Below are 27977 nucleotides of genomic sequence, written 5' to 3' on the forward strand. Positions count from 1 at the left end.
GTTAATTTACGTCCTTAGGAAGGAAAGCAGTGAATCATTTCTAATGGTTCAGGTGGTCTACTCATAGCACCTAATTAATTTTGACTGGAAAGTTGCAAAAAATTCTCTGAGACAATTTCAAGTATTTATTTTAGCTTTATTATTAAATAAGTCATAATGAATGAGGAACTGACCTTGTGGTTAAACCACTGACCTAGGACTGAAGTTCAGTCCCTGACTCAGCTCCCTGTGGAACCACATCACTTTGTTGGCCCTAGCTGTACGTGTTCCCTCCACTAACTTTTTAGCAAACCACACACATGACCTCGGGAGACACTTGGTTCTCAGCATGCATCACCACCACCACCAAGGGGGACACGGAAGGCAGGACTGGTCTCTGGGGTTTCTTGCTGGTCTCGAGGAAGGCCCAGGTCAGACGCAGACTGGCTGTCTGCAGGGCCACATACCTGAGCGTGGAGCAAGGTGAAAGAAGCTGATGGCCCTCCAGACCAGAGGTGCCAGAGCAAGACAGATCCCACCATCAGCCCCAGAACTGCACTGGGAAGACGGTGTCAGAGCTGCAGGGATCACCACTGCTGGGTGCCGCCAGCATGCAGGGCTGACAGGAGGGAGAACCATCACCAGAGACCTGTCCTAACAAGTCCGAGTAACAAAAGCTGCTTATAGCTAAACAAAAGCTTTCTGATAATGCAAAATTAAACTGACAGGAAGCAACACACGTTAGGATACAGTCTAACAGACGCTTCAGCATTTGTTTTATGTAAATTTGAACAGGCACCATCCTCTGTGACCTGTTTGATAAGGAACACGACTCTCATTCCAGAACAGCAACTCTGTGTATGTTTTCTCAACTTTTATTTTCTGCTACGCTGACCTCAGCTACAAATTTCCCAGCAAAAACACAATAGATGGTTTATGTCACATTACAGGAAATCACGAAAGCCTCTAAAGTGACCCTGATTTTCAGGCGCTTTTCTGATTTCCTATCAGTCCTTTTTTCCCTTCTCATGCCTGCTACATAGTTAATATTGGAGCTCTAAAAGGAAAATGTCATTTTTAAGTCACAATAAGGCTTTCTTGCTATGTCACTTATTTTCTCTGAATTACTACAACAGAGGCTTTTTTTTTAACTTTCTCTTCTGTCACCATAATTTCACTAGTTTACAGTGATACACACAAAAATACAACAGGAAGAGACAAAGATTCACAGTAATCCAAGTCATTGCATTATTTCAGAGACAGCTGCCTTCCTTTCCTTGCTTCCTCAGACACCAATCCTGAAACTTTCTGCAAATTGCTGTGCGCCAGTTTAGTATCATGACTGAACCGAAATCCATGGACCTCTGATGTCTGTGCACTTCCAAGTAATGCTGCCTTCTGCTCCGTTGTTCTTTGTTAGATGAAAAATGAAAGAGTACAGCCTGCATTAGAATCAGAAGAAATGCAGAAACCAAGTTTTAGCAAAGTCACTGTCCTCTCATACCTAAACAGAAAGAAAAGACATTTTCTGCCATTCCAATTATTTAGTTAATCCCAGTGAGCTTTTCCTGGAACAGATATCTGTGTTGCCATTATATTAAGATATTTTCTAAACAAAACTCTTAATGAAAGCACCATTTTGAATAAACAAATGCCTGTCGGCAGCACAGCTCTGCCAGAGCTCCCCAACCAGGACATTCGCCACTGTCCCAAGGGTGCTGCCAAGCAGGACCGAGCCCAGAGCCGGCTCCAGACACCGCTCCAGCCTCCTGTGGCACCCACACACTTTGCTTCCTTCCACTTGGGTGGAAAACGCTCGATCTTTCTCGACAGACCAAAAGCCCAAACTTGAAATAACTCTGCAGCTCTTCATGGAGCACAAATTTAAGTACTTTTGCTTTCAGGGGGAGGAGGTTTGTTTTGTTGGGTTTTTTTCTTAATCTACCATAGTTAAGTGTAATCTTGAATAGCAAAAAGAAATACCCTACTTAGAAAGTGGCATGGCTCCTTTTTTTGCTTCAATTGCACCAAGATCTCATTTAGTAGGAAAAAATAATCCTCCCAAATTTCTCCCAGCCTTCCTCTTCTGAGTTTCTGTTGGTCTCACTAGGTTGCAGCAACAATCAGGTTTATTGTTTCATTTCTTAGGCATATGTTCTCCTACTCACCACATCACACTTTTATTGAGGAGTAACACAGGTACCCTAGGACCACGGCTAACACTGCCCAAAGCTCTAACCTTTTAAATACTCTGATTTCACAACTCCAGTCTTCAGGAGCAAGCAATATTTAAGCAAAAAGAAACACAGGCTTTGCAAGGCTCCTCAAAGAACAAACAAACAAACACACACACACACACACATACTAGCTTAGTACACATTTAGAACTGAAAGAAACAATCAGTGTTTCTAAATGATTTTATGTCTTGATTTTCTCACAATTTCTGCATGTTTTGCAGGGTTTAAATAAAAGTCCTTTCAAACTCTACTCAAGAACCCCATATCCTCCTGTGTACAGCTTCTCTTTTCAATCATACAATCTCCAGGTTTGGGTCTATTCTTTCTGAGTGTTTAGCTTCTGTTTTCTTCAGCTGCCTCTGCAGACTCCAATTTTGTGCTAGTTAACACTCATTTATTTTCACCATTCCCTTGAACAACCATAACCAGTTTCACCAGGTGGTTTTTCTTCTGCAATTTTGTTCTTTATCTACCTGCCCCATCTTTCCAACAGGGCAGTAGCCATCTTTGCGTGCAGTGGTGCTCCATTACAAACCATGAACATCCCCTTTTACCAGCCCTCACACTGACCACGCCACCCCTTCAGCCCAGGCCACCCAGTGCCACCGGCAGACAAGGAGATGCCACCAGCATGGGCGCTTGAGATGTGTGCGGAGGAGGTGCCCAGCGGGGGACAGCTGAGGGAATCGGCAGGCCAGGGAGCGCACAAGCCTTGTGTTTGTATCACCACCCAGTAGTCACGGAGAAGCCACTGCCAGGCAGCAGCCTGTCCTGGCATGCCACATACTCCCACCTTTGACAAGTGTTGAGGATCCACGACTACGTCTCCTGGTTTTTGCAAAGCTGTCATTTAACTCACACCTTTTTTGTATTTCTCCAAATTTTGCTCTCAAAAAGCTCTCCCTGTGCCTCTCCAGCCTTCTTCTCTTTTCCCTTCTGCATGGCTCTGAGCCAACAGGGTGATTCTCACCCTTTGCCCGCTCCCACAGCACTTGGTATCCCTACTCAGCTCCTGGGCCACCTACTCACCCCTGCCCCGGGCGTGCAGTCCTCTCCCTGTGCTGTTTGCCAACATCTCCATCTCCCGGACACAGCATACACGGCATGTTAACTAAACATCCTTTTTTTATTATTCCTGCCCACAAATGTCATCAACATCTTCTGGTTGATCCATGGGCTTCAGGGAACTTGAAGCTGTGAACTGACAGCTTTTGGACAGAAAGCAGAACCTGTGGATTAAACTTTTAAGGGATCTTCACAAGGTGGCTGAAATAGCAGGGCCAGCACTTCTCTAACAGGCTTATGCTTGCCATGTGGAGGTCTCCACCTGCACTGGGAACAATTTGCTAATCTGCAAATAACGAAACAGAACAAACAAACAAAAAATCCTTTGATTTCTGAACAGAGAAATTCTGAAATTTTCATTTGCCAGCAGCCACACTCCTCTGTGCTCCCATCTCTTCATCTTTTCCCAGTTAAAGTCTAACCATGCTCGTTACTTCAAAGAAATCCAACACACAGCTGGCCATTGCCAAAATTCATTCAAAACATTATGCCAGCTCAAGCAGACTTGAAATAGGCAAGGCCAGTAGACAGAGCCCCCTTCTTCTCACCTCTCCAGTCTCTGCTCTGTATCCCTTTTCCTGCAACATTCCTCCCACACTCCACCTCTCTTTACATGAGTTCATTTCCAATTTCTTTGTCCTGCCTCAGTGCTGAACTAAGGACAAAAACGATGTATTCAAATGTCGCGAAACCAGAGAGTTCAATACATGGCTGGAAGAGATTTGCTAGCTCACGCTACAGACATTTCCAACCTTTTGCCTTGATCTTCCCATTAGTTTCAGCTGGATATTTTAGTTCCCTCTACTCTTCTGTGGCATCTCCATCAACTGTTACAAACTTTGTTTGTTACCCAGAATGCTGCTCCACTTTACCTGTGAGTGAAGCGATTGTTGTGCAAAGACCCTTCTGGTACACTGGAGGTGGAGTGAAACCAGCTGGGTTCCAGGCACCTCACCAATAAATAACAGAACTCTCCACTGTGGAGGACTTCCCAGCATCATGACTGTTACCAGAAAATCCTAAGCAACCTAGTGTATGTGTGAAGAAACAACCAAGCAACAGCTTCACAAGCAAGACCAGGCTTGGATAGAAGCATGGTGATGTTGATGCCTTGTCCAAAAGGTGCAGCTATCAAGGCAGGGAGGCCGACTGTTGCTGCTGCTACAGGCAGGAGCACCATCGGTTACTCAAAGCAATGAAAATGCTCAGGCAACTCACAAGGCACACGTGCTGAGGTTTCAGGTTCATTCACCAAATCACCAGGCTGCTGGGGGTGGACTCCATTTCAGTTGCTATGTCTTAAATAAAAAACCTGACCCCAGCAATCTGTGTAATTATAAATTCATCTAGGAAACTCAGATCACACCAGACTGCTGAGGTGCAAGGTAAAAAAAAGACATACTCACTGAAGGATGTGCAGCAATCCTCCTGAGAAAACATAAAAGACTGGATGTATTTTTGGTGGAAACACTTACAGGCTTGGAGCCATCAGCAGGGAAATCCTCTCCTGATGGTCATCAAGACAATAAGGCTTCGCACATAGGAATATTTAAGAGACTCCCATCAAAAACAAGCAAACAAAAAAACCCCATGCAATTCCATAGTTCACCTCTCCTCCTAACAGAAACAAGTTGCAAGGCCCTACACATTGACCCAACTTCTTCAGGCAGAAAGGGGTGACACAACACACTGCAGCCAGGTCCTGCTGCTATTCCATCCAATTCCTATACCCTGCAAAAATCACATTCTGGTATTCATCATCATTTTATTAGATAGAACAGCTGCAGTGTACTTCTGGCACTGTGATTTTGCCCCATTTTCAGACACCTCCTTGTTCTACAGCAACCTACATGAACCACCATGAGGCAAGAGCCGCACGCACCATGGACAAGGTGACCGCAAACACGCTGCCTTTAACCACAGTAATGGAGAAAATTCCAGTATGGGCTGGGAGAGCCAGTCACGAAACACGGGTGGCGAATCCCTCTGCAGAATATGTGCGGCGTATTTTACCATTTTCAAAGCTCAGTTTCACCTGCAATTTCACAGAATGACAGAATCACAGAATGTCAGGGATTGGAATGGACCTTGCAAGATCACCCAGTCCAATCCCCCTGCCAGAGCAGGAACACCCAGATGAGGTTACACAGGAATGTGTCCAGGTGGGTTTTGAATGTCTGCAGAGAGGAGACTCCACAACCTCCCTGGGCAGCCTCTTCAGTGTCTGTCACCCTCACCGTGAAGAAGTTTCTTCTCAAATTTAAGTGGAACCTCCTGTGTTCCAGTTTGTACCCATTGCCACTTGTCCTATCATTGGTTGTCACCAAGAAGAGCCTGGCTCCATCCTCGTGACACTGACCCTTCACATACTGATAACCATGAATGAGGTCACCCCGCAGTCTCCTCTTCTCCAAGCTAAAGAGACCGAGGTCCCTCAACCCTTCCTCATATGGGAGATGCTCCACCCCCTCCATCATCCTTGTGGTGTTTGCTCGCACCTGACACCCAGGCCGGGCACAGGGCAGGACCCACACGGGACGGACAACCCCGACCCCCAGTGGCGGGCAGCGCCGCCCGGGACGCGGAGCCCCGCCCCTCGCGCGCGGCCCGGTGCTAACCCCGCCCCCAAGGGGTGGGGGCGCCCCCCCGTGAGGGGAAGCGACCGCCCCCGCTCCGCCCTTTCCGCGCCCCTTCGCCGCTTCCGGTGCCCGCGGACGTGACGGATCCCGTCTCCCCGCCCCGTCGCTGCGGCGCCTGCGCACTGCGGCCGGCGCCTGCGCGCGGAGCGGCGGCGGTCTGCCCCGGTTCCGTTCCCGCGGTGGCGGCCGGCGGGCCGCGCACCATGAGGTGGCGCCGCTGCGGGGCGGGCGGGCCGCGCTGCGCCTGAACGCTCGCACCCCTTCCCTCGCACCGGCGCCGAGCCGCGCCCGCTCCCCCGCCCCGGCATGGAGGAGAAGTACAGCGGGCAGGCCTTGGCCGGCGGCGGCCTGCTGGGGCCCGTGGATGTGCCCAGCGCCCGGTAACGGCAGCGGGGGGGAGCGGCCGCTGCGGTGATTGAGGGTGCCTCGGGCGAGCCCGAGCCGTGCTCCTGTCGTCGTCGCGGCTAGGGGGCAGCTGATGTGGCTCCGCAGGCTGCCGTGCGGGCCGCGGGGAACGAGAGGCAGCGGCGGGGGGCCGGGCCTGGGGCTCATGTTCAAAGCGCCCCCTCTCCTTTTGCAGGCTGACCCGGTACATCGTGCTGCTGTGCTTCACCAAGTTCCTGAAAGCCGTGGGACTGTTTGAATCTTACGACCTTCTGAAAGCAGTCCACCTCGTGCAGTTTATCTTTATAGTGCAGCTGGGGTGAGTGTGTAGGGGCTGGAGCCTTGTCCACTGCTGCCGTGGCACAGTTCATCTGTGGTGGTCTTTGTCAGCATCAGGCTTGTACCCTGCCTTATGTTATTATAGGTTAATTGAGGAGAAGGCGTAGCAGTGGATCCAGGAAATACTCTGTTGATAGCAGTTTTTCTTCCACATCTCTGCTCACTATGATTTTAGAATCATATCTCAAGTTGGAAGGGACCCACAAGGATCATGGAGTCCAACTCCTTGCTCCTCACAGAACTACCTAAAACTAAACCATATGACCAAGGGCATTGTCCAGACGCATGTTGAACTCTGACAGACTTAGTGCCATGACCACTTCCCTGGGTAGCCTGTTCCAGTGATAGACTACCTTCTCCATGAAGAACCTCTTCCTAATTCATAATATGAATTTAGACTGATGCAGCTTTGACCCATCCCTGCGTGTCCTGTCACTGGTCACCAGAGAGAGGAGATCAACACCTCCCCATCCCCTGCTGATAGTGAGGGAGGTGTAGGCTGTGATGATATCACCCCTCAGCCTTCTCCAAGCTGAGCAAAACAAATGCCCTCAGCTGCTGCTCCTCATTCTTGCCCTCAAGACGTTTTTTCATTTTGGTGACCATGCTCTGGACACACTCTAACAGTTTGTTGTTCCTTGCTCTATTGAGGTCCCCAAAACTGCACACAATACTGGAGGTGAGGCCGCACCAGTGCAGAGCGGGACAGTCACCTCCCTGCCCAGCTGGCAATGCTGTGCGTGATGCAGCCAGGACACAGTTGCCCTCTTGGCTGCCAGGGCACACTGTTGGCTCATGGTCAACTTGCCACAAACCCAGTCTCCCAGACCTCTTTCCATGGGGCTGCTCTCCAGCCTCTCATCACCCAGTTTGTATGTTTAACCAGGATTAGCCTGTACCAGGTGGACAATCCCATGCTTGTCTGTGTTGAATTTCATGCGGTTGGTGATTGCCCAGTTGTCTAGTCTATCCAGGTCTCTCTGTAAAGCCTCTACCCTCAAGAAACTTAAATGGTTTTGCTGCGTTGATATTGTTCACACCATGATAGTACTGATCACAAGAAGCTCAGGCGTTTCCAAGTTGTCTTAAGAAGGGTATAGAAGACAAGTTTCTTCCTTATAATTTATATTCCTGTAGTTCTTATGAGTTTCAACTGCTCTTTTTCCCTGCTGGAGAAAAGTATAGAAACTGATAGCAAATATATAGAAACAACCTTTGCAGACACAGTCGTGCTTCATGTTTGCCTTATATGATGTGGAAGAGGATTTCTGTAATAAACCTGTCAGAGTTGGAATATTTGTAACCTCATTTTTTCCTTTTATTTCAAATTTGTTTACATTTCTGGGCATCTGACTTGCATGTTCCCAAGCTCCATAGTGTTCTTCCCCATCATTTACTCTTTATCCCAGTTGAGAAAGATGCATGGTGTTTCTCGCCATCTCTAACAAGACTGTATTCAGCATTCCATATGTAAGCCTTTGGGTAGATGTATCTTGCTAATGAAAAGGAAATAGTATTATTTCTCCTGAAAACTTCTGAGATCAGTTACTTTGATTTTTAGTAAATCACAGGAGATGTCTCGTTAGCCATTCTCTGAAGAACTTGCATTTAAAATTGACCAGAACTGAAGTTCACTTACTATCACCTTTGTGCTGGTATCTGACACATGTAATGCAACAGGGAAAATAAAACCAGTTAGTGTGATCAGTGTGGCTTTTTAATGTAAAATGTAGAGGAAGCAGTTTTGTCAGCTGAGCCTCGTATGAGATACCTGGTTATTTAGAGCTGATTTGAATAAAAAGCTGACTGCTAACACACTAATAGAGAACTTTTTTCTTTTAACAGGTCTGCAATTTTTATGGTTTTGTTTCAAAAACCATTTTCTTCCGGAAAAGTTGTAACAAAGCGTCAGGTGAGTTGACATATGTAATAATGGTTCACATCTTTGTAGATAATTCTTGACAACGTGGCTTTTGCCACAGAACAAAGGTTGCTTTGCTTGGAAGATGTGGTTGCAACTTCCAGAAGTGTGCAACTAACTTCATCTCTAGTGTGCTGTAAAAAACAATCAGCATTTTTAGCTTATGTCAGCTCCTTTTGAGAGTATCGTGAAAAGCTTGGTCCTTGGCTCCATACGAGCCTCTGTTTTGAGGATTGGATTTTCAAAAAGAGTTTAGTCTATTTAGCCAACTTCGACAGTTTCTAAGGTTGAATTCAGGACTGCCAGAGTGTTCAAGTGCTTCGGTCATGTCCTTCCCACCAAAAGAGTGCTTTCTGCATGGTATACTGTGATGGGGAGTTAGTCTGTGCTCTTCAGACCTCTCTTGAGCTCCTAGTGTCTCAAGATGTCAGAGAAGGGCCAGGTTGGAACGTACTGCTTTGTAAGAAATTAATTTTCTTCACCTGCTCCATATTCATCTTGGTTTTATGTAATTGTGTGCACAAAAACTTGGCGCATGCACGATGTCATCAGTGTGTGTGCTAAGTAGAGAGAATGTGAAGGATAGCCTCAAAAATGTTCCAAATGTCAACTACTTTAAAGTGTGAACAGGAATAAATTTCATCTTTGATTCATGTTCAGAAAAATCTCTCAATTTATGATTTCCCTCTTGCTAAAAAACTTAAAATTCTGGATTTTGAAGATGTGATTTTTGTGATGGGCACTTTTTCTTCTTTAATATACAATTAATAATGTATTGAATAGCTGAATTATAACCTGCTTCCTGAAGAAAGAATTTAACACATACATAAGTATTTGTAGACTTAAGGTCTTGGTCTCTTTATCTTGGATGTTTTACCTAGTTCTACATATGCTTATCAGATATATAAAATAGATTACAAAATAAACAGCGTCTTTGACAGATAAATGGACTTGCATTTTTTTCAGCGTTTTTTCCAGGCTTTTTTTTAAAGAGCTCTCAGACTATGCTATATAATCTAGTATTCTGGTAGAAAAGAAGTCTAGTTCATAATGTGTCCAGACCTTACTTACTGGAAAAATAGTGAAGAAGATAATCATACTCAAAATTTTGCAGAACTTGCAGAGCATTTGGTTTCCCCTCTATTTCTACAGCTACTGTGTTAAAGAATGCTAATAATGGGGTGTTTATTTTGAAACTGTGGAGAAAATGATAATGAAATACCTTTCTTTTGTAGTGGATCAAAATTTTTAAGCATGCTGTTGTGGGATGTATCATTTCTCTCTTGTGGTTTTTTGGCCTTACTCTTTGTGGACCACTGAGGTAATTATTTATTTACTGTAAAGAATGTTTTACCTTTTAAGATATTTTTTGTGATCTTTTCCTGTATTCCTCCGTTGTTTTTTGTTTTGTGTCCATTAGTCCATAAAGCCAGCTTCTTGCTTTATTTTTTGCAATTTTAAATCAATCTTTATGCCTTTCCCTGTGAACTCGGTTGTGCTTGAGAAAAGGTACGTAGAATTTTGTGTAGAACTTGTAATTTTCTTAATTGATTCTTTGACAAGATGCCAGTAAAATTCTTGATAGTACTTAAACAATTGATGTGAGTGATTTAACAAGCTCACTGACTGCTGTACTGACTGTCGTTTTCATGGTTTCTCTAGTCTTATTAATGTAAACCACATTTTTTATTTGACTGTTTGAAGTCCATGGCTTGACTGCTGGTGATAGCCACTTGTATTGCTGTGCCAGGGCCATAATAGATTTCTGCATTTGTGACAGAGCGCTACTTTATCTGGTTGTGTGTCTGTGCTGTGTTGGAGTTGGGTAGCGTTAGTACGTGTACTCCATGTAAAATCACTTGTGCTGTTTGTTAGCAGTACTGACTGACTATGAAAGAATAACATTAGACTTCCAAAAATGGAGGTTAATGTATTAGCATCTTTCATTAAAGGGGGAAGGTGAAGCTTTAAATGATACATTTTATGATACTGAAGTCTTGTCCTCTATAGAGCAAAAGGCATACCTGCGAGTAGCAGATTCCTTAATGCTGTATTGTGGATGCTGTCAGTCTTCCCAAACAGAACCAGGAACATAGGCCATAGCACATTGTGTGGCTATGCAGAGAATGGCAGAACCATTTGGTAATCTTGACAGGAATTATTATTTTCATGTTATGCTCTGGAAAGCTGTCAATATAGCCTATTCGTCAGTCTTTTCTGTCTAAAAGAAATAGTGTACCAGTAAGAATTTCTTACTTTCAGCAACTAAGAGGTTCTGATGTTGCATAAACCACTAAACCACCAAGATCTCAATAAACAAGCTGTAATACAATAGAATAGGACCTCTTCTTTCTGTGAGCCAGAAACTTTGGTTTAGAGGGGGTGTTGTAATGGCAATAATAATTTTGTCTTGAGCAAATTAATATCTTGTTGTGTTACTAGAAGAAAGTACAGTTTAAAGTAAAATATAAAAGAATAATTTTAATCTGTTCCTTGAGTCAGAACATTCTCTGTTTTGTGATATGTCTGGTTGTCCACAGTTAGTACTGTTGCTGGTGAAGGCAAATAGATTTGCATTTATCCTGTTAAATTATTTAAACTTCCTGTTGAAATCACAGGATAAATCTTTGACTACTGTGTCATTGAATTTTAGGTGAAATAGCATGTATCAAGCTTGTAAGGTAAGTAAACTCCTAGTAAGTGGACATAATTGTTTATTTCGCTTTTTTTTGTAGGACATTGTTGCTGTTTGAACACAGTGATGTGGTTGTGATATCACTCCTTAGTGTCTTGTTCACAAGCTCAGGCGGAGGACCAGCAAAGGTATTTAAAATTTATTTTACCAAATGTAAAAAATACTGAATGTAAATTCAAGTACTTCTTTACCTCGAACAAACAGTGTTTCAGACCTGTGTTCATAGAAACTGTGTTGTTTTTTTAGCTTACCTAGTGATGAAATGAGAAGATGTACTACTTGAAATAATAAATATGACATTAAGAGGGAAACTGGGAGGAGCTGTTGGAGAGCCATTGCAGATACCTGAGAAGTATTTTCTATTTGTAGGCACAAAAGGATCTTGAGAATGATATTTGCACGTTAAGCATTCTTTGTAACGGAATTTTAGGGTCAAACTGACAAAAGGAGATGTGTGCGTTGTAGTTGTTCTGGTCTTTAGGCATTGAAGTCCATCAGTACAGCCTCCAGATCCTTGCCTAGTCTCTTCAATATCTGTATTTTTTCACATACTTTGGGTTTTTTTCTGCTTATGTGTGCTGAATGCATGGGCCCAGTCTTTCACTCAGTCAGAAATCCATCCTTGAGACATCCTTTGTCCAAGTTGCATTACGCACAATTTTGGAAGGTATTTTCTAACTGTGCCTAATCACCCCTGAACGGAATGAGCTCGTCCCACCACCTAGTAGTCTTGGCCACTTTAACTCAAAACCAGTGGTAGCTGGAGGAAGATACCCAAGGCCAGAGTACTTTCTATGTAAGAGGAAGTCTGGCTTTGGTGCCACCTCAGGCTGCAAGTTTTGAAATTTGTCTTGTAACTGCTGCTGGAGTCCCCTACTCACTTTTAGGGTGGCTTTAGAGTGAAAAGCAGTCATCTGCTCTGACACTCCACACGCCCTGCCTCAAATTGAGATGCTGTGGGCATCCAACATGAGGCTCCTCATCTAGAAGGCAAATCTTTTGTCCCGCCAGCCACCCAAAGGGTAGATGTAGAGCTTGAGAGAGTGGTTCTGTATCTTAGTGTGCCATGCTTGGAAGTAAAGCTGAGTATCTTAAGTCCACAAAAACAAGGGAGCAAAAAACCCCTGTCCTCTGAATGTTTCAGCTTAATGAAGTGAACTGTGGCAAAGAGAAGTCAGCTGGCATTCCAAAGAGGATGTGATAGCTGTATTTGGCTTTGGAAGATGGATTGTAGCAGTATTCTTTAGCTGTAGAGCTCAGTGTCTTGCCAAGATAATGAATACCAAAATTGTGGTGTCTTAAGTCAGGGTGGTGAAAGCTCTGGGAACTGGTATTTCATAGCTACCTCTCTGCCTTCCTCACAAAAGCACTGCAGAACTCTTTATACAGTGCTCTAGTGTTTACTTTCCCTAAGGCAAAATTCTACAGTTTGTCCAATAGATCTTGTTTATAGTTCCTTAATGCTACAGGATATTAAATCATCAGGCTTAAGTAGCTGTGCATTTTGGCAAGCAGAAACACCATGAAGAAGGAAGTAATCACACTTGAGCTTCATAAGATAGAGGCTTCTAGCTTGTTAGTGCAGTGAGTTGGCCTGAGTTATCTGGTAAATCTGAAAATTAGAACAAATATAAAATTATATTGTCAAGGTCATTTGAAAAAAGAATGGGTATTTTCCTCGTTCTTCATACTGAACTAAAATATGCTTACATTGATCAGGGAGGGAAAACGACTTCCTGGATTTTTTTTTGCGTTAATCTGTTACAGCACATTATAAAAATATTTGAGATGGTTTTTTGTTGTGTGTTTTGTTTTGTTTTTTTACAGACAAGAGGTGCTGCATTTTTCATCATAGCTGTCATCTGCTTACTACTCTTTGATAATGATGACCTCATGGCTAAAATAGCAGAACATCGTATCCTTTCTTGCTGTGTGTAAGAGCAAGTGCCTGCTATTACTGGACCATAGAGAATGTGAAGTTCAGTGCACATAATTAAATATGCTTGCATTTTTCTTTATAGGAATGTTATCTTTTGAGAATATTATAAAATAAGATTTTATTTTTATATCTAAATACTGATATTTACACGAAAAGAATGGCATTGCTTACTTTGATGACTTAGGACACAGCTATAGATTTTAAGTTGTAGTTAAAGGCTCCCAGCCCATTTGCACATATCAGACCACGTAGGATTGCTAGAAGCCTGCGTACACATACACAGGCACGTCACAAGAAGAGCCAGAGGCCACAAATGCATTGTAAAGAGCAAGTTTTATTTTAGTTACCTCTCTACTGGGGGATCTCCGACGCCACACCTAAGCTCCCAGGCAGAGGTGACACAAGCAGGGGATGCAGGCTGGTCAGTTCAGCCCTGCTGGAAGATCGCCAGGCCTGCTGAGCTCACCTGTATTTCAAGGCTTCAGGCAGGTGCAGCCTCCTGCTCTTTCTCACAACAAAGCGGGAATCTCGGACAATGATAAGGTGCCTAGAGTTTCTCACAGGCCTATGTTATCTAACGCAGAGGTTCTACTCATCAAGCACACAAGGTCAGTAAAACGATTAGTGTGGTCTATGTGCTTTTTCTACAGACAGGTGCAAGGCACTTGAGCATATTTACATTTAACTAATCTCCTCGCCAAATCTTCTACTATTTCCTCATACAAAGCCCTTTTGATAAGTCTCCTTTTCTTTTAGGAATTCTAGACATAATGGCTGTAGCCTAAATGTGTACAGTAAATGGTTGACAGCCTGGCTGGCAGTCTTTTCTGTATATCCAGAAAGATTCATAGGATCATAGAATGGTTTGGGTTGGAAGGGACCTTCAAAGCTCATCTAGTCCAACCCCCCTGCAATGAGCAGGGACATCTTCACCTAGATCAGGTTGCTCAGAGCCCCATCCAGCCTGGCCTTGAATGTCCTCAGGGATGGGGGATTGACCACCTCTCTGGGAAACCTGTGCCAGTGTTTCACCACCTTCATTGTAAAAAATCTCTTCCTCATGTCTAGCCTGAATGTCCCCTCCTTTAGTTTGAAAACATTACCCCTTGTCCTGTCATAACAGGCCCTGCTAAAAAGTCTGTCCCTATCTTTCTCATAAGCCCCTTTTTCAGTACTGAAAAGCCACAATAAGTTCTCCCTGGAGCCTTCTCTTCTCCAGGCTGAACAACCCCAACTCTCAGCCTGTCCTCACAGCAGAGCTGTTCCAGCCTCTGATCATTTTTGTGGCCTCCTCTGGCCCCTCTCCAACAGGTCCATGTCTTTCCTGTGCTGAGGGCTCCAGAGCTGGACACAGGACTCCCGGTGGGGTCTCACCAGAGCAGAGCAGAGGGGCAGAATCACCTCCCTCGAGCTGCTCAACATGCTCCTTTTGATGCAGCCCGAGATACAATAATCCCTTCATCCCCAGCCTGGATTGATACTGGGGTGTTGCCCTGACCCAGGAGCAGGAACTTGTGAAAATGAACAAGGGCCAAGTAAACTTTCTCAAGGAAGGATGAAAACATGGAGTTACAGATGCAAATGGTATAATAGTATCAATTAACCCCTTGAGTTTTCAGTGAGTAAGTTCATTGTTCAAGTGACTCTCGTAGTTTTCCCAGAAGCTATCATTATTTTAATATTTGCTGCATTGTGCTTGTAAATTACTAATTTTTTTCTAAAGTTTAAATAATTAGAAACTGGAAAGATACATATATTTCAGACACCTGATTGTTCTAGTGCTTTTAGTGAAAATAAATTTAATTTTTAAGTCTTTTGTGTATATTTTTTGAAGTCTCGTTGCCAAAACCAACATAAAACCTATATGAAGACTGCTGCAAGTATTTAAAAGTGACTATGTTCTCACATTTTAAAACACTAATTTTTTCCCCTCAATATTTTTAACTATTTATTTTCTGTGGAAATATATTAATCTTTCCTGAATTTTAAGGATCTGGTAAACCTTAAAGTTCAGTTTGCTTACTTCTACTTTCTGTGGTCTTCTGCTACCTCTACCTTTTCCTTGGTTTAAAAAAAAAATCAATTGAAACTCTTCCTTAATGTTTTTATTTAGCTGAGGGGCATCATGACAGTGCTCTTACCCATGTTTTGTATACAATCATTGCTTTCCTCGGTGTTGCAGATCACAAGGTAAGTAACTTTGGTTTTAGTAGGTTAATGTTTATTTAAGTTTTGTAGGTAAGAATTTCACCACCTCAGAGCTAATCCAAGCCTGAATCAAAATTTTCAACATCCCCTCCCCATATTGGAACTGAACTATCACTGATTTTTACAACCTGATTATGAGCAGCTTCAATACAGCAACCCAAACCATACAGTATTCAAATTGTGTAGCTGCCAAGGACTTTGCTGCAATGCATAACCTAAAAAGTCTCATTAAAATTATCGTAAAGTATTCTGTCATCTAAGCCATTTCTTGCTCACTTTGGGGGTCTGTCTTTTGTTGCTGCTTCTATATCTTTATCCAGTCTTGCCTTTATGTTAGGTGCTTGTATTTGAAGATACGGTTTCTGATACTTCTCAGTAGTATAGCCCCATTATAATAGGTTACATGAATGACTTGTGTATCAAAATCTTACCATATGGGATTGAGCTGGCTGATGGAATTGTTCTGTTAGCTTAGTCTTGTTGCTAAAGTGGCTGCATTGAGGACTAAAGTAGGAAAATAAAAATATATGGAGCAGCGGAGAAACTATTAACATAAAAACAAATCAAATGTTTAGACAGACGGGTTAACTGTGCGCAAAGCAAGTGTGATCTCAGGGAGATGAGGTGCTGCTTGTCTATCTTGTGGTTCGTTTGTAGAACAATTGTGAAAGAAAATATTATGAAGAAATATGGTGCGATTAAAGGTAAGTGAATGTAAAGGATATGCAAGGATTAGAGACCAAGATGACGTTATACTTTTGAGGTTTACCTATACTTTCAACACTTTCTTAATAATGGAAGATGGGAAACCCAGTTATGTGTGATTTTTCTTCTTCCTCGTATGCTGTTCACTATCAATTCACACTTTGAGGATTTTAAACTTCAGGTCATATTAAGCTGTTGTGAATAGTGCTGAGGTGTAACCATGTATGCTCAGTTACTGTTTATAACTAGAGTAACAATTAGAGGAAATATCCTGTCTTTGGCTTTTCTTGGTAACTTAAAGAAAGCATGTTTAATCTTTTTTCATGTAAGTGTCCCTTTGTTTGGAGTGAGGTATTTAGCTGTCAAGAAGGGCTAACGGGATCCCTCTGTGTTTCCAGGGAGGAGTACTGCTTCTGGTACTGGCATTGTGCTGTAAGGTTGGTTTTCACATGGCTTCCCGAAAACTCTCAGTAGATGTAGGTGGAGCCAAGCGTCTTCAGGCTTTGTCTCATCTTGTTTCTGTGCTTCTGTTGTGCCCATGGGTCATTGTTCTCTCTCTGACAACAGAGGTAAGATAGCAAGTATAAAAATAAGTAATTTTTTGTATTGCTTCTGCTTGTGAAGTGCGGTTTAAATCTTTTCTTCATAATAGTGCAATTTAAATCTTTACGTTATAATGGCTTTAAATTACCAGAGTTGCCTTGTTTATTTTTCTAGTAAGCTCTGTTTGAAATTTTTCTTCTATATTTTGGTGTATATCTGCGTGATACCATAATACCCTCTTTTGTGTGATAACCTTATTTCATCTTTCTGGCTCAGATATATCCTACATTCATATACTAACATTGCACGAGTATTAATGAATGAATAAATACTGGGCTTTTTTGTTCCTGAGGAGTGGATTATTGTAATTTAAAAACATGTTCGTTATGCCTTAGGGAGAGTAGACCATTGCAAACATGGCGTTGCATATGGCATTGCTTTTAAACACATGAAAGTATTTAAAATAAGGTACTGTAGTGCATGTTCGCTTTATGTGTCTTTCTATAGCTGGAAAATTGGTTTTATGTTAATACATTGAAAGTATATAAGTATTAATGTTTCAATGGATAGCTGAAAACATCTGTAATGAAAATGAACTAGATTTAATGCTGTATGTAAAATCTCATCTAATGGCAAACATTCTGTTTGAAATGTATTTTCTGTTGCAGAGTAAAGTAGAGTCTTGGTCTTCTCTCATCATGCCTTTTGTAACAGTCATCTTTTTTGTTGTGATCCTGGATTTCTACATGGAATCAATATGCTCTGTCAAGATGGAAGCTTCCACATGTGCCCGATATGGATCCTTTCTTATTTTCGTTAGTGCACTGCTTTTTGGCAATTTTTGGACACATCCAATAACAGACCAGCTTCGAGCTATGAACAAGCCACCACACCATGAAAGCACAGAGCATGTTCTTTCTGGAGGGGTGGTAGTGAGTGCTGTCTTCTTCATTTTATGTACGTACTCTTATTTATCTTTTGATAAATCTATTGTCTGTGTGACTAAGAAGCCCATCAGAAAATGGATGTGTGCAGAATTCTTTTGGATGAGCATTTATGGATTCTTTTGAGTAAAAAGGGCCTGTGACTGTTTGCTCCTTTACTGCCTGTCTACAAAAAAAAAAGTAATCTGTTCTATTGTGGAAGTGATGACCTAATCTTGCATAGCAATGAAATCTAATGATAAACTTCAAGATAAAGTTGACACTTTGCTGTCTGCAAATCTCATGTAAGCTTTGATTGCTGCTAAAACACATTATAAAATAGCTATGAAGCTTAGAAACAGCAACAAAAACTTCAATACTTTCCTTGCAGCTGCCAATATCCTGTCCTCCCCCTCCAGGAAAGGGCAGAAGGGTACCCTTATTGGCTATTCCCCTGAAGGCACCCCTCTCTATAACTTCATGGGTGATGCATTACAGCAGAGCTCTCAGTCATTACCTCGGTTTATTAAGGAGTCACTGAAACAAATCCTTGAGGAGTATGATTCCAGGCAGATCTTCTATTTCTTGTGCCTAAATCTGGTAAGTGCATGGTTTGTTTGTTTTTTTTTTCAAACCAAATCACAGTAGTACACACATAGTACAGTAAGAAGAGTTGTTCTTTAAAAGGCTTCCCTGGTTGATTGTTTTTAAAGTGACCCTTGATGGAGCAGATGGAATGTTAAAGTAGAAGATTCCTGTGCTAATCTTACAGTGGTTGGCAGGTCACTTTGATTTGTAGTCACAGTGTGGCAGTGTTTCTGTGTGTAACAATTATACCAGTAGCTAACTACTTGTATGATGGTATATTTAAGATTGAGATATCTCAATATTACCACCAGATGAAATGAAACTAGTAAGTCCTTCAAGGATGGGGACACTAAATAGTAAGTGTGGGACTGAGTAGCGTCATTTTGGAGTCGGCCAGTTTTATTTCTAGCTTCACTCTTTCTCAGATAGGAAAAGATCATTCAGTAAGCAAAACTGATAGAACCTCATTTGCAAAGATCTCTGTTTGTTCTTTGGCAATTATCCAAGAAAATATGGAAAGGAACTTGAAGTATCCATGACGACTTTAAGGAATTCCATTATGAGTTATGAAAGGTGGGAAACACAGTTTATAGGCAGACCAATTAATAGTAGTAAATTGTGCAGGAAAGATTTAAACAGTCAACCTACTGGTTGCTTTTGCACTAATAACAGATCAGATCAGAGTTGTTATACTGCTTAATAACAAAATGCTTAAAACTTGTTTGTACAACATCAGTTTAAAATTTTAAATTAAAAATCTGTTCCTTTTGGGGGTTCTTTTCTTAGGTCTGAGGCTTTTGTAGTGTGTAGGTTCAAAAATGTCTCTTCATAGACTTGGAATGTATCAGTTATTTTTGTTTGGTCGGAGAAGAGAGAAAATGATCTAGAAATACTTTGAACAATACCTTGAAAAACTATCAAGTGTGCCCTATGGAGTTTCCTGCTAGCTACCAAGACATTAAATTACTAGTTAATGTTGAAGGAAAAATTCAAACTCTCTTTCGTTTTAGGCTTTCACTTTTGTGGAGCTTTTTTATGGAGTATGGACCAATAGCCTTGGTCTTATTTCTGATGGATTTCACATGCTTTTTGATTGTTCTGCATTGGTGATGGGACTTTTTGCAGCTCTAATGACAAGATGGAAAGCAACTCGCATATTCTCCTATGGGTACGTATATTAGGTTCTTTAAGGACTGTCTGAAAATTATTCCAGTTGCTCATTTTCAAAGTGCTCTGCCATAAAGATATGTTCAGGTTATTTTAATGGTGCATGCTTCTGTGGGTTTTTTGCTGTGTGTCTTTTCTGTTCCATTTTTCTTCATGCTATTCCCCTCTTACCCAGCAAAAAAGTGCCTGAAATGTGATTTTCATTTACCTCCACAAATAAAGCTTTATCACTGTTAAATTATGTAAAAATTGCCTTACTCTATGTATGTATGTGTCTGTCAAACAAAAATGTCTTGCAAGTCAGTGTTTATATGAGGATTTCAATAGTGCTAATATAATCAAAATTTGTATGGTTAAATTGTGTGGAAGTTGAGCAGTTTGAAACCTTGAATGTGCAGTGTTTATTTTAAAAAAATAGATTATTATAGCTTTACACTGTTGGTGTGTGGACAGTTGCAAACTAGCTGCCTCTTGTTCAGAAATAAATAACCCAGAAATTAAGGCATGATTTTGTGGTGTTGAAGAAAAAAATCAAAGCAAACTTAATGCTGTATTAAATGTATTGTAACTTTATTTATTATGACTTTGCAATTTGTTCAGAGTACCAGTTGTTCGTTCTCAGAAGTACATGCTTGCTTTCAGGTATGGACGTGTAGAAATTCTCTCTGGATTTATTAACGGCCTCTTTCTGATGGTAATTGCTTTCTTTGTCTTCATGGAATCAGTGGCCAGACTGGTGGATCCTCCAGACATAGATACAAATATGCTAACGGTAAGTTTAGCCATTCTGTTTGAATGTTGTTCAGCAGTTAATGGTTCATTTATGTTGGTTTTAATTAAAATAAAAAAAGATAAGGAGACTAAAGTTGGGTACTCACAAGTACAACAACTGTGCCTTGACTTTTTAAAATATGAAAATATACAGGGGTAAGTATAATTTAATTATAACAGTTAAATTGGATTTTTTTTTCTAAAATGTTACAACTCTAATCGTTTTAGATGGTGATCTTTCTTTCCTTCAAACTATTTTTTTTAGATGGAATTCTGCAAATCCAAACCTTCATCTCTCACATTTCCAGCTTCACTTGTTTTCTTCCCCACATACACTTAAGTTTGTGCGCTCCTGCTCTCTTCAGTAGCAAAGAGAGAGATTTTTATGTAACCACAAGTAGAAATGCACATTGCTGGAATTGAGGCCTGATTTTTTTTTTTTCTTTTTAATATGCAATACTCACTTCATTTTCACTACTGATTTTGTTTCCTTGTGGTGGGAGGGGTTAATCCCTCAAGAGGAGCAAAGTCTGCATAGGAAAGGTCTAGTAACCCCCAAGCAGGATTTCTTTAGTGCCTTAATTATCTGGAATTACTCTTACACTTCTCTCATTTTTCAAGAGAAGAGCAGAAAAATATACAGACAGATAGAAAGCACGGCTCAACCAATAAAGCAGTAGTTGCTGTCTTAAGTACAATTTTAGATGAGTGTATGTGTCCTAGATACAATACATAAACTTTTTTTTCCAATAAAAGCAGAGCAAAACTTGCATTCATACCACTCCATCTCTTTTTGAAAGTAAATAAAACCAATGACCGCTTCTTAAAACTAGATTTCCTATTTTGCCCTGATTTGTGGATACTAGGTTTTGCATTTTGGTGGTGGTTATTACATGGGGTTTTTGGGAAGGTTAGGGATAATCACTTTTTTTTTTTGAGAGAGAGAGGCGAAGAGAATTCCTCTGAAATCAGCTTTCATACTGAAATGAATATGATGAGGAACCCATGTCAGAATAATTGTTCTGTTGGTGTTAATGCATCCATGTTTTTTCCTTTATTAAGCATACAATGTGTCTAGTTACCACGTTCTAGAAAATGAACTTGAACTCTTGGGAAGACTTGGCAATGTTAAAGACTTTTCTCCCTCTCACAGCCAGTGTCTGTTGGAGGGCTGATCGTAAACCTGGTTGGTATCTGTGCCTTCAGCCACGCGCACTCCCATGGGGCGTCTCGGGGAGGTTGTCACTCGCACGATCACAGCCATTCTCACCACGGGCACAGCCACAGCCACGGACACGGCCATTCCCACGCCGACCATGGGCACAGCCACGGGCACTCCCACGCGCCTTCTGGAGGGGGCATGAACACCAACATGAGAGGTGAGTGTGGATTGTTGAATCAGAAATGATGTCTGTGATTCCCAGCAGACTTGGAAGATTTTCAGAATCAGACCCTGTTCTATGCATAATGCTTAAAATCTCCAGAAGTCATCTAACAGCCATTTAATGTCATATATGTGAATTTCTCAAACTGTTACTTCATTAATAGTTTAACTTGAAGAAATAGAACTTGAAATACTTCTTTGCTTGGCTTTCTCAGATGTGGGTAGTACCCTGTAAAAAGCATCAATTTGCATTCTTCATTAACATTAATAAGCAGTCATTGTAAGCCTTATTGAAAGAACTTAAAAGTTTGTGGTTCTAAGTTCCATCTGGAAATGAAAGTACAAGAGTACAAAGCTCATCCGTATATATATTACCATGCTCCTCGGTATTATGTGACAACTGGTGGTAAAAACACTGAGGGAGGCAATAAGAAAAATGCAGACCAACAGTCTAGACTATGCTCCTATTTGTGTTTCAAATTTAAAATCAGAATCTAACTAAGGAGGATAATTATATTAAAAATTTCAGCGTAGCTACTACTTCGAGTTTTTTCCTCGGTAACTAGAAGGTTGTTGATCTACCAGCTGCCTCGCTTATAAAAAAATCTATAAAAGATCTGATTTTTTTGTGTAAGCATGTCGGAGCATAAGCTTTCATTCGTTACTTTACATCTTAATTCAGCTGGCTGTTCTTTTTCTGGCATTTTTGTGAAATCTGCCCATATTCTTAACTATTTCAACATTCTTTCAAATGCTGACACTTAACGAGCACTAATCCTACAAATAGTTAGAGATTATTTTTCTATGCCCTTTGAGTTTACACTGAGAATGCTACCCACCATTAAAACAGTATAAAGGAATACTCCCAGCAGTAGCAGATCGACAACCTTCTTATAAAATTGGAGCCGAGTTGGCATACAAAAAACAAATGTTGCATTAAAATCTGTCCACATTAACAGGCCAAGGCATTTACACTTATCTTTTTTTATCTTCTGTTAAGGATCAATGAGTCCCTCCCTATAGAGTTAAATGATTAAGCTATATAGTAAAAATCCCACTAACAATTTGAAGAATAGTCACGTTTGGTTTAATCTGTGAATGCCTGCCTAGTTCATTGCACTGTAGAGTATAACTTTTTTTCCTTGCGTTTGTGTTTGCATTGGTTTTTTACATTGTTTTGTAATTGAACATTGGAAAAACTGTATGTTTTGTTTCATTTTGCACCCAGCTAGGCAGATAGTTTTCTGAGGGTTGTTCATTATATTTAATGAACTCTACTGTGTTTCCTCTGTTGAACATGTACACATATTTTAAACAGAACTGTTCAACCTAATCACTTGGTTTATTTTGTTTTCAGGTGTGTTTCTGCATGTGTTAGCAGACACTCTTGGCAGCGTTGGTGTTATCATATCCACAATATTTATTCAGCAATTTGGATGGCTCATAGCTGATCCGCTCTGCTCTCTCTTTATTGCTACGCTGATATTTCTTAGTGTTATCCCACTATTGAAAGATGCCTGTCAAGTGCTTTTGTTGAGGATACCTCCAGAACAGGAGAAAGATCTGCATGCTGCTTTAGAAAAGGTCAGAAAAAAAAAAATCGGAATGTTTTCATATACAAATATACAAAGCTATAACTGTTCTTGATAATTACTAAACTCAAGTAGTTCAGTCTGACAGCTTCCATTGTCTTAGATAACTTCATGGCTCAAATTTTTTTAGATCAGCTTTGCAGAGGTGAGACAGGTTTAGAATTTCCACTGATTAAAGTTGGTTTGCAACTAAAAAAAAAAAACTTGTACTGTTTTTTGCTTTTATGGGTAGCTCAGGATTACAGACAAGTATGGTGACGCTGTGGGAAAGGAACTTAGTACTAAGAAAGTAACATAGCAATTCCCAAAAGCTTGTGCCATTTTTAAACTCAATGTGTACAGTTCAGGCTACAGGATTGTACCTTGAGCCTGTAATTGCAGGTTTTCTTACTTATTCATAACTCGAAGTGCATGCTGGTTCACAGTAGGTGAGATGACAGGAGGAATGCTGTTTTTTCTAAATACTCTTTCATTCTAGTCCATTCTCTTCCTGTCTGCTGCAGTACGGTGTCTGCTTTCAGATACCCACCCAGAGAGGGGTTTGAAACTAGATCATCATTAAGGTCCCCTCCAACCCAAACTATCCCATGGTCCTATGATGCAGTGTGGGACACAACATCCCTCTGGCCAGCTTGGGTCCTCTGTCCCAGCTGTGTCCCCTCCCGTCTTCTTTCGCACGCCAAGCCTGCTCACTGGGTGAGGGCAGAGTGGGAAAAATACAACCTTAGCAGCACCCAAGCACTGTTCAGCAATAGCCAAAATACCAGTATGTTACCAAAACTGCCAGGCACAAGTGCGAAACACAGAACCTCACCAGCTGCTGTGAAAAAATAGTTAATCCATCCCAGCCAGAACTGGTACAAAGATAAATTTCAAAAAAATGATAAGTTATGGAAAGATACTATGTCTCTGAATTTAATCCAGCTATGATAACTAAATAGCTGCATTTCCTGGATAGTCAGGTAACAGATGGCCTAGAAGTGTTTAAATATCCAGCAAGCTTTCTGGTTGTTCTGTCCATTGATTTTATTGTGATATGTACACTGAATGATTTTTTTTTTCTCATCCTGTTTTGCATTGCACTCTGCTGGGTTTTTCATTTAGTTTGACTTTTAGTTTCTAGTCTTTGACAGTAGTAGCAAGGTGACCTTTCAGTACTACGTATTTCTGTATATGCCTTAGCTGGAAAGCTACCTTGCTATACAGCTTTGTTTCCCTGTTAAATATATGCTACCAATATCAATGTACATACACACATTTTAAATGTGTTCTTAAATTAGTTGTTGCTAATGTAATTTATTTACAGATTCAAAAAATAGAGGGAGTCATATCCTACAGAGATCCTCATTTTTGGTGTCACTCTGCAAGCGTTGTGGCAGGTACAATACATGTGCAAGTGGTATCAGATGTGATGGAACAGAGAATTGTGCAGCAGGTAGGTACAAGGTTTTTAGACCCTGATGTCTTCATTTCTCACTCTGCAGCCGCTTTTCAGCCACAGACTGAAGCTTGAAGCTGCTGCTTGTGATTATTTCTGTAACTGCTAGTTACTGTCTCAGAGCTGGTCACTAATGCTGTACTTCCCCTTGCCTGCTAGCCAGGAATTAGTTGCCTAACGAGTAGTCTGCTGAAACATCTGCCAAAACAAAACAAAAGTCTGTTTTTTTTCTCACTGTTGAAAGGGGCACTACATCTGCTCTGAGAAAAGGAGAAGGAGGTGAATTTCACACTGCAAAACAGGCAGTAAACATGAGGGATACCTGGATGCTAAGCATGGGTTTACAACTGGCTTACTGATATCAGTCTGCCTTGGATTTTTCTTTTCCTTAAAGAGATAACTTATTTTGCTTATGCAAGACACTGATAATTACCCAGAAGCTGCAAAGCCATGCCATACCCTCTGAAGCTAGTCTCTGCTTTCCAGAAAATGTAGTTCTTTATGATGATATATTTTTAAGGTACAGTATCTCAGAGTCAGAATACCGCAAGTTACTGTGAGGTGCATATAAGGTGTGATACTAATGTTAACCGTGCTGTTCTGTTCAGGTTACAGCAATTCTGAAAGATGCCGGCGTCAACAACCTAACTGTCCAAGTGGAGAAGGAGGCTTATTTTCAGCACATGTCTGGACTCAGTACAGGATTTCAGGATGTCCTTGCAATGACTCAGCAACTGGAATCCATGAAATACTACAAAGATGGTACTTACATCATGTGATGCAAAAAAAGGAGGTGTAAATGCTGAAGCTGTAGGATTCCATATTTGTATTACTTTTTCGTCAGAAGATCTTGCACAAACATGTACAGAAACAAACGTACTATATATTTGATTTTTTAAAGCATACTTTCTTTATTAAAATTGAATCAAGATGCTTTTATAAAGGAAATAAGATGGACTCAAACATTTACTGTATATGTGAAAATAATGGAAATCTTAAATACTGTACTTGGTGTTTATTAAACAGAAGTCTTGCAACTTGTGAATGAGCAGACATATATTCCATACTTTAAGTGTGGGACGTCATGGTTATGATTTCATGGAAGCAGTGGGAAATGGACACACTTTATACTGGAATGCAAACATAAGCAGCTGAAAAATATTTTTTTCAAACATAGCTTGAAGACTCTTTGCATGAAAAAAAAATACACATTTATTGTGGGGAGTAAAAAGCAACATGTAGTCATGTTTTTTTGCGCACTTTATTAGATAATAGAAATACAGTTTTTATATTATGTGATTTCTAAACTTAATGCATCGGACCACATACATGTTATCATTTTTAACCTAATTGGTTTTCTTAAGGAAAGAAATCCACAGGTGAGCACTGAGAAATTGTGAAGGGAAAAAACTGCAGACACTTTTCTGTTTCCTAGGAAGACACAGAATCAAAAATACACTATGTAAAATACTTTTTTTTGTTCTTCTTGTATGAATAACTACAAATGCAATAGTTTGAAGCTTAAAGTAATTAATCAGTGGCCATCCTCACACTCAGCTAAACTTCACCTCAGGCTTTTCTGTCACTTGATTTTTTTTCATAATCACATAACACAGCTGCAGGTGTACTGTAGCCAGCTGTACCTTTGTGTATTACCCAAGGATGCGGTCCAGGTTGAGAATGCCAGATGGTGCCAGAAGTCTAGGACTTGGCAAGCTGCTGAAACAAGCTGTAAATTGAGACTTCTAGACTGGAAAGAGAAAGTGTGTTTAACAAGGAATTAAGCATAAACAACTCTGTGTCTTCAGGGAAGACCTGTCAACAGGGTAATAACGTGTCTTCTGAGGCAGTTATCCTTACATCTGTCCACAGTCTTCCCATGCCCCCCTTTTCTTCTCGTCTCAATCTTTTGAGTATTTTCCTTGGAGTTCAGCAAATCGATTCAGTGGTTAGCAAGAATAACTATGTTTTTAATCATTCCATGCATCACAGCAGTCTTATTTTGTCAGACTGTTTTCTTGTTCTGCTATTTAGGATCAGTACTTGAATAGAAATACCATTTTAAAGACCAGACTTGATGTCAGTGGAATTTGAGGATAGAGTGATGTAGGAATTAGGTTATCAGAATAATGAGCAACACAGTGTGAAATGTCCTTAAGCAATTCTGCTTCTCTTGCAATAGGACTGTACAAACTGCATACTTTCTTTTGTAACTGTTAAACAAGTTTCCATTCACTTATCTTCCTCGGTGCTGAGTGAAAACACTAACTGCAGTGCAGGGCTGACTTGAAAAACTCTGGTCAGAAGGTCTCTGAAAGACGCATTGCTGTTACATGGAGGGATGAAGATCGACTGCACAAATAACAGTCCCTCGTTTCTCAGGACAGCGCTGCAGAACAAACCATGTTCTCAAAGTTTGATCCTGTTTTCTTCTGATTTATGTCTTTGGAAGTGGTTTTCTCACCTTGCCTCCTCCAGAAGGCTCAGGTCAGTGCAATAACAGTGCTACCGTTATGCTCAGCCTATAAACAAGGTGGTGATCTGGTTCTGAAAACCATTTTCAAACAAAAATCTTCAGTTATTTACAGACGCCATTCATAGCTGAGGTGATTGTACTGGAGCTGACAACATTTCACCAAACTGAGCATTAGCCCTATTGTGACAGGTAGATTAAAAGGGGAGTGATTCTTTTCAAACCAAATTAGCTTAATATAGTTGAAATGCCTTCATGCTTGCCACAGCTTGTCGTGAGTAAAAGCTTGTTTCATACTCCAGCTGCTAGCAACAGGACCTGAAACAAGGTGGCTGGGACCACGTTTGATGGTCATGGCAGTGACAATCAGCTCGTACCTGGATACCTCACAGGGAGGTGCAAACCTGCATTTGAACACGCACTCTGCAGCCGCTTGTGTGTACCCAACAGATGTGCACCGTGTTTTCCTGGCTACCCTGGCAGGAAGACTATGGCAATAAACATCTGCCTTAAATTCATTCAACAAGAATGCCGTATCTGGCAATAATCCTCCAGAGAAGGGTTCAGGCTTCTGCCTCTGCAAGAACTGTTAGAACTGTGCCGTAAGAGAAGGGTTTGAAATCACAGGTACTGGCAAATTTATGTATGTTTTAGTGAATGCTATGGTAGGGGGGATCTTGGTCATTGGATTTGTATGCAGACAGCTGCAGCAAAACACTTTCAAAGATGAGACTAAGACTCAAAACAAGGAGTAATGGTTTTGAACTGAAGGAGGGGAGATTCAGGCTAGACATGAAGAAATTTTTTATGATGAGGGTGGTGAAACACTGGCCCAGGTTGCCCAGAGCAGTGGTCAATGCCCCATCCCTGGAGACACCCCAGGCCAGGCTGGACGGGGCTCTGAGCAACCTGATCTAGTTGAAGGTGTCCCTGCTCATTGCAAGGGGGGTGGAACTTTGGAGGTGCCTTCCAACCCAAACTATTCTG

The 27977-nt window shown here is 41.1% G+C and overlaps 1 protein-coding gene across 2 annotated transcripts; it reads left to right on the forward strand.

The window, feature by feature from the left end:
* Nucleotides 1–6073: 6073 nt before the first annotated feature.
* SLC30A5 (solute carrier family 30 member 5) lies at nt 6074–26518 on the forward strand. 2 transcript variants are annotated; one of them, XM_080362383.1, is made up of 16 exons: nt 6074–6300; nt 6501–6623; nt 8489–8555; nt 9800–9885; nt 11300–11387; nt 13087–13174; nt 15312–15388; nt 16510–16680; nt 17323–17611; nt 17969–18177; nt 19176–19333; nt 19975–20104; nt 21257–21482; nt 22845–23071; nt 24386–24514; nt 25126–26518. In XM_080362383.1, the coding sequence occupies exons 1-16, from the start codon at nt 6227–6229 to the stop codon at nt 25294–25296; spliced, it is 2313 nt and encodes a 770-aa protein (XP_080218509.1). In that variant the 5' UTR covers nt 6074–6226; the 3' UTR covers nt 25297–26518. The 2 variants fall into 2 exon arrangements, with proteins under 2 accessions (XP_080218509.1, XP_080218510.1); XM_080362384.1 differs by lacking the exons at nt 6074–6300; nt 6501–6623; nt 8489–8555; ... (1 more) ...; nt 11300–11387; nt 13087–13174 and adding an exon at nt 13246–13806.
* Nucleotides 26519–27977: the final 1459 nt, after the last annotated feature.

This window comes from Nesoenas mayeri (genome assembly GCF_963082525.1).
Source record: "Nesoenas mayeri genome assembly, chromosome: Z".
Lineage (NCBI taxonomy): Eukaryota > Metazoa > Chordata > Aves > Columbiformes > Columbidae > Nesoenas > Nesoenas mayeri.

Coding starts and splice junctions, on each gene's coding strand:
- SLC30A5 (XM_080362383.1), top strand. CDS start 6,227: ATGGAGGAGAAGTACAGCGGGCAGGCCTTGGCCGGCGGCGGCCTGCTG. Junction 8,556..9,799: donor AAGTTGTAACAAAGCGTCAG/GTGAGTTGACAT, acceptor TTTCTTTTGTAG/TGGATCAAAATTTTTAAGCA. Junction 23,072..24,385: donor TGCATGCTGCTTTAGAAAAG/GTCAGAAAAAAA, acceptor ATTTATTTACAG/ATTCAAAAAATAGAGGGAGT.